This window comes from Cheilinus undulatus, linkage group 13 (genome assembly GCF_018320785.1).
Source record: "Cheilinus undulatus linkage group 13, ASM1832078v1, whole genome shotgun sequence".
Lineage (NCBI taxonomy): Eukaryota > Metazoa > Chordata > Actinopteri > Labriformes > Labridae > Cheilinus > Cheilinus undulatus.
The window spans coordinates 11183202-11196356 of record NC_054877.1 but is presented as its reverse complement, the minus strand read 5'-3'; the positions used below and the strand labels follow the sequence as shown (position 1 = coordinate 11196356).

Genomic DNA, 13155 nt, shown 5'->3' with positions numbered 1-13155 from the left:
GCCTAGGAAGAGAAACAGTATCACCTCTACATGAGTTAATAACAATTTGAAACTCTACCAGTGAACACAAGTTAGTTATTTGTCATTTAATGCTGATCATCACTGTTCCTTTTATTGCAGGAGCTTCACTACTGCGTGTCTAGAAACATGTACAAAGCGACCCGAGGTGCAAAGTTGAAAGTGATGCATCCTGGGAATTACACAGTTAGGATCAGGGCCACCTCGCTGGCTGGGAATGGATCCTGGACCGAGCCAACGCACTTCTATGTCCAGGACGCAAGTAAGTCTCCGTCTGCTCAAAAGTGACAAAATTAAAATACTAAAGGCCTGAAATCCAGATATGCATTCTCATTATTTATATTTACCTATAATATAAGTAGAAACTGGATATTTTTCATTTCTTTTATCTGTTTGTTGTCTGTTAAAATATTTCTCACTGTCCGGTTTGACATGTCGTTCTGCAGGCGACCCTCTCCACATCGTGAAGATCATCATCGGTCCGATCATTTGCTTCATCCTGGTGCTGTGTGTGGCCGTGGTGGGATTCGTCATTTTCAGAAAGAAGTATGCAATTATCATATCCTTCCCACCACACTATCTTTCACTCATTTATGTGCTGTTTGATTGATTGTCAATGAGTTCTTTTCTTCAATTCTTTTCTTCTCTAGTCAAACTCAAGGGCCGAGTGGTCCCATCTACGCTTCTTCAAACCCAGAATATCTCAGCCCTTATGATGGTAAGAATGGCTTTAAGCCTTATGATCAGTAATACAGAATAGGGATGCACAATATTATCGGCAGTATATTGGTATTGGCTGATAATAAAATTTCTGTCGATCTGTACGGCTGATAATGTGACGTCATAATTAAGCATGTGATGACGCTGGAAGTGCGCCAACAACAACAAACTCAACATGTCGCCTGTTTTGGAGAAGTTTGAGGTGTTGGAACAAGACAGCAAAGTAGCTGTTTGCATCACTTTTAAAGTACATGTGATGCGAGGAGGACTAGACAACACGCAATTAACACCACCAGTTTAATTTTGCATCTAAAAAAACCATCAACCTGATGACTACAAGGACTTTCTTAAGATAAAGAATGACAAAACTAAGCGCCAGGGAAAACTCATCAGCCGCCTTCCCTTAAGTCATTCGGCAAAGCTAAAAAAGTCTCAAAAATTTAAAAGCATATTCAAGCTCTGAACTATAGCTAGATTTTTTTGCATTTAAGAATCTGTCTTTTTGTTGTTGTTGTTGTTATTATTTGAAGCACTTTGTCAGGAGTATCTCAGGGAGCCATCCTGCAAACTGGCTGAGTAATAAGGAGAATCAATGTAAATTTATAATCTATTTCTTTTTTGCACTGTTGAGCTCAGTGTCAGCAGGTTATTTTGCTACTGTTTATTGCCCTCAAAGATGCAGATGACTTTGGCTGTACTGTTAAAAATACATGTAGCATGTAATGCACTAAGAAGAAGAAAGAAGAAGTCTTTGACACCCAATATTGTTTAATTCATTGGTTTTGATTATAAAAAAAATACAGGCAAACTCCTCCATCTTGCTTTAATTGCACAAATATGTTGGCAACATTTGGAAACATAAAGTGGAGCTGATGAGGGGCCTTTCCCTCCGTCAGTTCCACACAGTTTTCCAAATTTTGTCAATGAATTTGTGTAATTAAGACATTGTTCTTTCTCTTTTGGTTAAAACATGTCTAAAGATCATTAGGCAAGAGCAGGGATTTTCTAACTTTTTTTTTCCCTCCTAAAATCTAGCCAAAATCTAAAGGAGCACACCATATCATATTCATGTAATATAGCCCTGTTAAATCAATTTATGATAAATTAAGTTGCTTATAGTTGTGGTAATGGTTGTACAAATTCCCAAGGCACACCAAGACTTTCCTCAAGGTGAACCAGTGTGCCCTATCACACAGCGTACTCTTTGGTACCAGTTATCACTACAATAGTGGCGATTGTATAATCCTAAAAACACATGGGTTTAAGAGTAGAACATTTGTAACCTCAATAAACAGAAACGTTTCAAATGTTTTGTATAATTTAAGCATTTTTTGAGTTTGCCTGAACTTTAAGATAATCAAAAATTAGTAACTGCTTAATATTGAGTGTCTAGGACTTTGTTGCCATGTTATCAAGCAGGTTTCATTGTTCATTTTGCTAGAATTGCTAGAATCATTTCAAATTTTTCATTCTGGTATTGTGAAATTACACTGCCTGGACAAAAAAAAAAGTCGCCACCCAAAAAAGGTAACACACTCTAATATTTCATTGGACCGCCTTTGGCTTTGATTACAGCATGAATTCTCTGTGGCGTTGTTTCGATAAGCTTCTGCAATGTCACAAGATTTATTTCCATCCAGTGTTGCATTAATTTTAATATTGATGATGGGAGAGTCTGACCACTGCAAAAAGCCTTCTCCAGCACATCCCAGAGATTCTCAATGGGGTTAAGGTCTGGACTCTGTGGTGGTCAATCCATGTGTGAAAATGATGTCTCATGCTCCCTGAACCACTCTTTCACAATTTGAGCCCGATGAATCCTGGTATTGTCATCTTGGAATATGCCCGTGCCATTAGGGAAGAAAAAATCCATTGTTTAAGGAATGAGAAGTTACTCATTGCATCAGCTGGGGTTAAATAACTTGTTGCCAGCTGAAAGATAATCGCCCATGCAGTAATTATCCAATAGGAGGCTCGTACCTATTTGCTTAGTTAAATCCAGGTGGCGACTTTTTTTTTGGCCAGGCAGTGTATTTGTCATCACACAATCTCTGGAGCCTTTTGAAAAACATCATCTACCATCGTCTGATAGATGCTTTTTACTCTGGTAACAGACATAGATTTTCCATACTTTGGTCGAAGCTGGGGTATGAATTTAAAATCCTTCCAGGCAACATTCACTTTTGCACGTAGTGTTTATATCTGCAATGTAAAGACTGTCATTTGTTTATATTAGCAGCCCTGTTCATCTGATGAGTCCACAGTAGAATATATGCAAGTTATAGCGCTGTAGTTTTAGCACTCAATTCATGGTATTTTTTTTGTTTGTTTGTTTGTTTTTTTTGTTTTTTTGTGAATTCTATTTATTAAGTTTAAGAAATGTAACAGAATAAAGTAAACACACACAAACAAATAATTCTACAACCTGGATAATCCATATCATAAAACGTGTTGTGACATAGATAAGAAAATCAAATAAGAATCTGTACTTGAAAAGTAACCCAAGTTATGGGGTTTAGACATTCTCGTGTCCATTACTCTAAATCCAAAAATGCTCTCCTTGTCCGCTGTGTTATTTATTAAGATTGAAATTATTGTCAAGTCCCAGCTGTTCCAGTGGCTTCCTCCATTTCTGCAGGAAAAGATGAGGCCTTTCATCAACATAGTGCCCAAGTATTTACAGGGTTACAACCTCTGAGATTAGAGGCTTCCACATAGTAACAGTTGGAGGGTCATCCATGATCCATTTCTCCATTGTTGTTTTCTTTGCCAGTATCAGAAGAGGCTGGATTATCAATTCATGTTTTTGAAAAGAAACTAATTTTAATGTGATTTTCCCACAATTAGGGAGAATCAGGTTTGCTGAAATAACATTATGATGCAGATGCATGAAAAATTAAAGGCCAAGCTTTAACACATTTTTCCTTAAGAGTCAAAGAAAGCAGCTTTTAACAGCATTTTTAAGGGGTTTGGTTTGATCTTCTCTGACACGTTTAAAGTAGTGAGTGAATCTATCCGCTAATTGGCTTTATACACAGCGCCAAGCGGATTCATGGCTCACATTCAAATGTTTGATTTATCGTTGATTACTAGCTTCACTTTTATGCCGATATCTATTTACAGAGACAAATAAATCATAAGACTACAGATGATAGGAGCTGGTTTGTCATAAGTGCAGACAACAAGTTCTACCTGTTTGTTGTCAACATTTTAACTATTTCTCCTGATACTTGATTGGTCAAAACAGTCTGAACTACACTTTTCTATAAACAGAAACTAGAGCACTCAAACAGCAGCAAATATGCATTCCTGTGTACATCTTTATGTCGAGTTTGTAAAAGAAATTAGTCATCATGTATTGAGATAAATATCATGTATTACCATTCAGCTATGAAACATTGAGATATGAGTTTGGGTCCATATTACTCAGACTGAGTCTCAAGACTCAAATGAGCTGCAGTGCAAAGATCTCTAAATAGACTGTCTTGAATTACTGATTCATTCAGACATTGGTGACTAAATTATGATAAATCAGTGTCTGGTTTCAGTGCCCTCATGTACACTCAGGGAATCAGATTATTTCCGATCATAAGCAGTAACTTCACTTCTGAAACTTTTAGATTAAACTGCAGTTTTCAACTAAGCGGTCAAAACATTCTGAGAAATCCTGTTCAGACTTGGAAGCTTGTCTGATTATTTCCCACATGATTTATGCACGTGTAGACGGACCGGATGTCCACAAATAAACATTTGGCACAGAAAAGGAAATCTGCTCTTCTCTCTGCTCACTTGGTTTAGTCAAAGTGCTGCAGGCAAAAAGAAAGCAAACAAACTCCAATTAAGTTGCAGCATCACATAATATCAACCAGGTTTTTCTAAGACTTTAACTTACTTAGATTAAGAGCAGTTTTTCTTGTGAGTACTAGAGAACAGATTATCAGGTTTTCTTGCTTTGATTAACCTGTGTCTTGTGTGTATTTGGCCTCCATCATCATGTGTAAACTGTTCTGTAAAATGTGTCTGCAGTGTACGAGGAGGACGAGTGGGAGGTGGCCAGAGAGAAGATTAACATTTTAAGGGAACTGGGCCAGGGTTCCTTTGGTATGGTGTATGAGGGCATCGCCAAGGACATCGTCAAAGGCGAGCCAGACACGCGGGTAGCGGTGAAGACGGTGAACGAGTCGGCCAGCCTGAGGGAGAGAATCGAGTTCTTGAATGAGGCGTCGGTCATGAAGGCCTTCAGCTGCCACCACGTGGTAAGAAGAGATTGTTTTAAAGACAGTGAACACTAAACATGAACACAGGAGTGTGTTGTGTGAATTTTGGTGAATAACGACAAGCTAAAGATCCACGTAGAGTTTGAACTGATAGTTGGAGGCTGTACTGCACTAGGTAGTATAACCTTATATTTGTATAAACTCCACCTCTACTTCATTTTGCTGTTTAAAGGCCGCCACTTGTTCTCTGGTGTTATGAGTCTTGTTTTTCCTGTAAACAAACCAGACCATACTGAAAATCCCTCGTTCTTGTCTCCCAGGTGCGTCTGCTGGGTGTTGTATCTAAAGGTCAGCCCACGTTGGTGGTGATGGAGCTGATGACCCACGGAGACCTGAAGAGCTACCTGCGCTCTCTGCGACCTGATGCCGAGGTAACAACACTCAACCCTGACACACAAACAGAATATCAAGTGTTTAATGGTTTTATTGAAGGGGATGATCATTTCTCATAGTATTCTCATTTTGATTAAAAAAATAAATACATGAGCAAGAACAGTAGGACTTTTGTGTAAAAAAAGACACTTGAATGTTTGTTGTTTGAATGTTTGAATGTTTTAATCTAATATGCAATTAATTGCCCAGCCCTAGTTGTAAGTGAGCAGAAGAATTTTAAATTCTATTTTAGATTTTATGGGGAGCCAATGAAGAGAAGCTATGACAGGAGTGATCTGATCTCTTTTCCTGGTTCTGGTCAGTACATGTGCTGCAGTGTTTTGGACTAGCTGAAGGGTCTTCAGTGACTTACTAGGACAGTCTGATAGGAGAGAATTACAGTAATCTAACCTAGAGGTAACAAAAGCATGGACAAGATTATCAGCATCGCTTTGAGGCGAGATGTGCCTGATTTTAGCGATTTTGCAAAGGTGAAAGACATTCTTTATGTGGGTGTTAAAGGACCTATCCTGAGCAGAAGCTGCATGTTTGCTGAATGCAGTGGAAATCTTGACACAGGGAGACACTCTCAAAAACAGACTGCATCCTATGTACTGGTGTGAATAAAGGTCGGCTCAGACTAAAATAATTACTCCAGACTTTGGCCTTGCTGCAACGTTGCAAATCATCTTCAAAACTCGGGTTGACTTTGAGCGTCAGGAACAACAAATGGTCTTGTAGTATTATGATATAAATAACAATGCATCCAAGACGCTCCACGACCACGTCTGGACAAGACTCACATGGCAGAAATGTTCTTACATTGTCGCCTGGTCATCCTGACCTGACGTCAGTGATGTGAATCCTGAAAAGCATTTGTTCCTTATCTTTGCATCATCGTTTACAAGAATTTCCACTTTTTCTCCCTCCGGGGAACTAATTTGTATGTTTTATTTTAATTTCTTCACATTTTAAGAGGCATACCTTTATTTCTATCTGAAGGAGATTCAGTCCATACTATCCTCCTCTTGATACATCCATAATTGTTTCTTGTTTGTTGTTTTCTCCTTTACGAGCAAAAGACCGCTTCCATCACAGAGAGCACTTCTGTTCTACAAAATCATGTAGTCTGAGCCAGCCTCTATGCTTTCGATGTTATGATATATACACTGATGCATACACCAGTACCAGTACTTGTAGACAACACCAACTGCAACACTGATCATCAACTGGAGGCCCGGGGGCCACATCAGGTCCCCTAGCTTCCCATCGGGCCCCCAGAAACTCAATTAAATTCAGTAAAAGTACAGAGGAAAATAAATATATTGCTGTATTTATTGTATCTTTTCTTTCTTTACTTTTATGATCCCTACTGATATTTAAGTTAAATTAAAACATTTTTTTGCAAACTGGCTTGATATTTGATCAGTTTTACAAAAATCAAACTATTGTTAACCATTAATAGCAAATAAGATGCATTCCAAACTTACTCGTGAGTCCATTCTTGATTAAAGTAACAGATTTTTTGCGTAAATTTAATAGTTTTGGGGGAATCAGAGAGTTTATTTTTCACTTTCCTTTATGTGTTTTTCACCAATGAGGATGCAGCATATTCACATCAGACTACATGGCAGCCCCAGAAATATGTAGCTTAAATATCTCAATCCCCCCTTTGTGGCTTGCTGCAGTATTGGAATTTAACAGTGTGAATAGGGACTGAGTTCACTGTTAAAGGCTAAAATAAGGTACATTTCAAAAAACATATTTATTTAGACAAAAATGTTTATTTTATTTAGTGTATTTGACGCACTTGGCCTCACAGTGTCTGCATAGACATGAGCTGGCCCTTGTACAAATGTAGTTGATGACCTCTGCATTACAGTATTAATTTGTTTATAGAAATCTGTCAGTGACTGAAGCACATAGAAATCCATCATAACCAAATCTTCAGATAAACTGAGTATAAATTGTAATTTCCTCTAAAAGTAATGTTGTTAATTTTTTCCTCCCACTCCCCTATGGAGCTAGATCGGGTTTTCTTACCTGGAGATATCAGGATGGGAAAAAGGCGTCTGATCTTGTTTTTAAAACCCCTGCATTTTCCAAACTCTTATCTGGGTTGAAGCATCACCACAGATGTACAAATACTTAACAACTAAATCCATCAGTATTTAAATAAACAACAGGGAACAGTGGACTCTCCCCGTCACACACTGAACTTTGTTTATGACACATAGTCTGAATTCTTTATCTAATCACACGTTCTTAAAAATGACTTTTGTGGCCTTTAATTGATCTATTTGTGATGTGACGAATCCCTAGAAATGTCATACCTCTACTATATAAAGTCCATGCTGTGTTTGGATCCGATGTGTGACCAGCTGACTAACAGTACGTTGTCTTCTAAAGAGTGTAAATACACAGATGGCTCTGTGGTGGAAACAGGAGCAGGATTGAGCTCCTGGATGTTGACAGAGGACTCAAGCCGTCATCGTATAAGTCATTTAAAAACATTTCTAGTTTGGGTTTTAAAGCAGGCTTCATGAAGGCTTAAAAAAACTCCGGCTAGTGTGATGTTCAAAACAAAGTGCCTGAAAAATGTTTGATACATCTGTCTTTATGCTTTGGAGTATATGAATTCAGATGTTTTAATGTTATCAAACTCAACATTTTATCACGAGTTGTTCACATGAAGAGAGTCTGTCTGGTGTCTTTCAGAACAATCCTGGGCGTCCGCCCCCCACTCTGAAGGAGATGATACAAATGGCGGCTGAGATCGCTGATGGGATGGCTTACCTTAACGCTAAGAAGTTTGTCCACAGAGATCTGGCAGCCAGAAACTGCATGGTAGCTCATGATCTTACCGTCAAAATTGGAGGTAAGCTTTTCAGAATGTGTTGAAATTTATTAAAGTTAGTAAAACTCTCTTCAACTTTTCATGTGTTTTGTTCCCATGATGTTTAAAGTGGTCTTTCAGTAATCTTTTCTTGATTTGTGTTTTTTAATGCACTTTTTGAAATTGTGGATTAGTTTAAAGGCAGAGGTGTCTATAAAGGCAGAGGAAATAGGATCTGAATCCTGTCACTCTTTATTTTCCTCGCAGACTTTGGTATGACCAGAGACATCTACGAGACTGACTACTACAGGAAGGGAGGTAAAGGCCTGCTGCCTGTCAGGTGGATGGCACCAGAGTCTCTGAAGGACGGAGTCTTCACTGCACATTCAGACTGCTGGTCAGTGGCACCTCTGATACTGGGAGTGGTGGCAGCAGCAGTGTTGCATCTTTTTAAATATGAAAAAAGAGCACTGGAAGAGCTGCTCTTTATTTTCTTTTGACTTGTTTAATCCTTGTGTCCATGAGGATAAAATAGTTTTACAGCAAGGTTAGAGCAAGAAGCATGTAGCAAACACAAGCAGATATACTCTGACATTAAAACACCATGATGTAAAATAAGTCCACCGCTGCTCCTTGATGTCTCATTTCTTTTTAAAGAGCGCACAGAAAGCTTAGTGGACAAGTAAAAAAAAAAAAAAAGCATTTTACTCTTCAATGTTCCCTTATTCCCTTTTCAATCTTTAAAAAGTTATTTTTTCTGTAGTTAAGTTAATGTTATGTGCTATGTCCGAAATCACAGCTTATTCACTATATATTACACTAATAGTGAATATGCCACTTTTTAGCTGTACATCCATTTAGAACTGGATGTGATGACATAGACCAGCCCAGTGTAGCGAGCCAAGCTGTTGTTGCTCACTGCTTATTAGCCTGGTGTCTTGTCACATGTAGATGCAGATTAGTGTTGCTGCTGCATTTTACCTTGTTTTTGCACAGATTGCATATTGCATGGCTCATGTTCAACTCTAGACTTCCTGGTTTTAAAAAAAACACTCCAGTGGCTTTGCTTTCTATCTTACTGGCAGCCGATAAACTCTTTCATCCACATTACCTGCGATGTATTTTTGATATGAAGCATGTGCTGCATCATTCAGTTTAGCATCTGCTTCCACCTTTTGTCCTTCTGTTAACTCCACTGTAGGTTATGTGTATTTTAAAAAATGCCATGGCAGGATTTGCAGCCATATGGATTCGGTAAGTCTGTGTACCTTCACATATCTGCAGGGTACACGTGACAATATATTGCCAAATCAAAGTTTTGAGTACAGGCCTAGTGCTGGTGGTCTTGCAGGTAGTTCATGTATAGAGGCCCGGGTTCATATCTGACCTGTCGAGTCTTTCTTGCATGTCATTCCCTTCTCTTTATCTCCTAGATTTCTGGCTCTACCTGCCCTCCATTAAGGGCATCCAAAAGCCCCAAAATGTGTTTTTTTTTCTACCTCATAGTTAATTTTTTATTTTATGTAACTTTGACAAGGGCTATAAGTGCACATTAACTTGTAAATTCTACCAATAATTTATAAAACCCTACCAACATTACTGTAAAACCACAGTAACAGCATACACCTGGAACTATTAATTTCCTAATCCCAGTTTATCATCTGAATGCTAATCGAAGCTCATTTTAGAGCTTCATAATGCCTCATGTAACCAACCCAGTACAACAAGCAGTGAGTACCTTACCGATATAAGAACAGGACCAGAACACGTGTCTGTAGCTAACCTGTTTTCATCCCTAACTGTGTTTATCAGCATCACCTCCCTGCTGCCTCTGCCCCGAGTCGACACGCTCACTGCCTCAAGTGTTTACCAACAGATTAGCTCTGTCAGGTGTCTAATTGGCGTGTCCTCATTCTCCCCGTGTCTCTTTTGTTGTCTTCCTCTTGCTTGTGCACCAGGTCATTCGGGGTGGTTTTGTGGGAGATCAGCACGCTGGCCGAGCAGCCGTACCAGGGCCTGTCCAACGAGCAGGTACTCAAGTTCGTCATGGACGGGCGATACCTGGACCGGCCGGACAACTGCGCAGACAGACTGTGAGTACACGAGTCAGGCTACTGTTTTTGTAAAGTTTTGTTGTTAAAAACGAATTGTTTCAGTCACAAATTTGTCTCAGAGGGTTTTACAGTCTTTGTTGATTGTTCTTTTTTTTTTAAACAATTCCCTCAGTTCTGTGGGCCCAACCTTACTAAACTAAGAATTTTATTGTTTTTTATTTTATTTATTTTAACTTAAAATGCTGTAAGCTCAACATCTTTGGAACTTCAGACCATTTGTTGGATTAAAAAGCGTAATTTGTAGACCTCAACTTAGGCTTGTTTTTACTTTTTCTATAATGTTTTGATCAAGAAATCAATCAGTAAAATCAATAGTATTTAAGATGCTGTTTTGCCGTTTTTGTCAACAAATTCAAAAGAAAAAAAGTTAAAAAGCAATATATCTTGTTTTTTAGTGATGCCTGTGATTCTTTTCCTGAAGCCTAAAGATGTGAATTCTGAATGAAACAAGCGTCAGATCTATCTAAAATCATATTTGATCCTAAAAGAGCCACAGAAAAATATTTTTAAGTCAACGTTACAAATTTGAAGGAAGTTATAGCCAATAATGAAGAAATTGGCCCTGGATCAGTGCTGGGGATAATTTTAGTCTAACCTTCAGTCACCTTAAACTGGCTTTGTTTTTATTAGGTTTGAAAGGTCTTAAGCCTGGATTAAGGGACATTTGACCATTGTTTACACGTCTCACAGCTAAAAGATTCTAATTTTTGTCAAGATATAAGTTTGCTTTTCATGGTCCGTTGTTTTGTTCTAAAACTTCTTGTGCTGCTGTCTTGTCTTGAAGAAGAGATTTTGAGAACCCCTGATTTACATCATAACTTCCACCGTGAAGAGTCATGAAGATGTGACATTTTAACTCAAATAAGCAGGAAAATCTATCTAGAGCACATAGAAATTATGATCATGCATTATAGTATATTATTATGTTATTATGTTATTGAGCACTGGGGATTCAGTAATTGCACCACATGAGTAATGAGGCTGACATTGTAATTTTCTACCTTAATTATGAAGGAAATAGATGACTGGTAAACAAAGAAGAGTTCAGGATGTTTTAGCTGTAATCTCATCCTACCCATGTCCTCCCACAGACACAACCTGATGCAGATGTGCTGGCAGTACAACCCCAAGATGCGTCCCACCTTCCAGGAGATTATCGAGATGCTGCGTGAGGACCTGCATCCCTCCTTCCAGGAGGTCTCCTTCTTCTACAGTGAGGAGAACAAGCCGCCAGAGAGCGAAGACTTTGACCTGGACATGGAGAACATGGAGAGCATCCCACTGGACCCGTCGTCCTACTCCCACAGGGAGCACTGTTTGGACAGGGACGAGGCCTCCTCTATGGGCCTGAGGGGCAGCTACGAGGAGCACCACATCCCCTTCACACACATGAACGGGGGAAAGACCAACGGACGAATACTGGCCCTACCGCGGTCCAGCCCCTCCTAACAGACTGCACACATCCCCAGCAGAAACGTGTCGATGATATAGAGTTAAATCTATTTTTGTTTTTGTTGTCATTTTATAGAGATCACACTTTTATCACTCTCTCCAGAAGCCGCTCAGTGCATATCTCAGGACCTTATTTTTCTCCTCCAATGCCACAAACACACTACAGCACGTCCAAACATGGATGCCAGACGACACTTTTTGTATTTAAGGATGAACCTCCCTCGTCTCTTGTTCATGATTGTAGTTTATATACTGTATATATATTGCCAAGGTTGTGCTAGAAAAGGTGAAATAATGGATTCAACTGTGAAACAAACTCTTGACAAACAAGAAGGCTGCTAAACCCACTGTCCCCTCCTGAGTCCAGACTGTTTCTCCTCCCCTCTTTGATTCAACACAAGGGTTCATCCCTCAGTTGCTAAGTTTGAAAAAAGAGAAAAAGTGCCCTTCTATTTTGTCTGTTGCCTACATCAGTTGTCATGGACTTGTGTCTGAATCTTTGTGCGCATGGTGAACTGAAAAGGCTTTGTGGGAACTCTCTGCTGGATGGTTACTAAACGGTCCATCCTTGAACAAACTCTGATCCACTGAAGAAGCTGGTTAAGGTGGCTTACCTCCTCACACTCTGCAGTATTTCAAAACGGCACACAGGATGAACACGGGACTTTTGTCGGGTTGCATTTTTTTAACTTGTCTTTCTTTCTTTTTTCCCGTTTTTCTCTGTTTTGAGTTTTCACATCTACAGCTGAAGGATATTTAAACTGTTTTCAAAAAACATGTTTGTGAACGAGTTCCTCAGATTGACCAATAGCTGCTTCTTTGGTATATTTTAGTGGGTCTAGAAGATAAAGTATATAAATATATATATATATAAATATATTATTGATGTTTTTGTACATAGCTGATATGTTGTCATTTTCGAGGTATTTCTGGTCATAGAAAATGTTTTTACATGTTAGTCTCTTATGTTTATTTTTTCTAATCCAGAATCTCATGATAAGTAGCTTTTGGGCTCATGATCAACCAACAGCACTTGGTCTTTTTGCTATGCGATGCCCAGGAGGAGGAGGAAGAGCGTTTGGCGTCTTCAGCTTAAGATGTCTGCCCATCATATCAAGATCAAATAAAATAGTGCTGTAAATAATGCAGCAAGGTGCATTCATGAGGAGGCTCCACCAGTTTTTTTATTTTCGTCCTCTATTTTGTATAAAGGAGAATTTGTGTTTTTGTGTTAGCCATGCCTTGCAACAATACAGCCTGCGCAGTTCATTAGATAAAGAAAGTACAGCTTAGATCAGATAGTTTTTGAGGCTAACAGTAATGTATGTGGGCTTTTTTCTGATATATTGATAGATATCCTAGATAT

At 38.9% G+C, this 13155-nt stretch overlaps 1 protein-coding gene across 1 annotated transcript in view; it reads left to right on the top strand.

Moving 5' to 3' along the window:
- The window catches only part of LOC121520772 (insulin receptor-like), a 107194-nt gene extending 94240 nt beyond the window's left edge, over positions 1-12954 (top strand). The window contains exons 13-21 of the mRNA XM_041804386.1: positions 121-280; positions 465-564; positions 669-736; positions 4765-4994; positions 5276-5386; positions 8106-8265; positions 8491-8620; positions 10182-10316; positions 11429-12954. Coding sequence (XP_041660320.1) covers positions 121-280; positions 465-564; positions 669-736; positions 4765-4994; positions 5276-5386; positions 8106-8265; positions 8491-8620; positions 10182-10316; positions 11429-11786 — 1452 coding nt within the window. The 3' untranslated portion in view covers positions 11787-12954. The remainder of the gene's footprint in view (positions 1-120; positions 281-464; positions 565-668; positions 737-4764; positions 4995-5275; positions 5387-8105; positions 8266-8490; positions 8621-10181; positions 10317-11428) is intronic.
- The last annotated feature ends 201 nt before the right edge of the window (positions 12955-13155 follow it).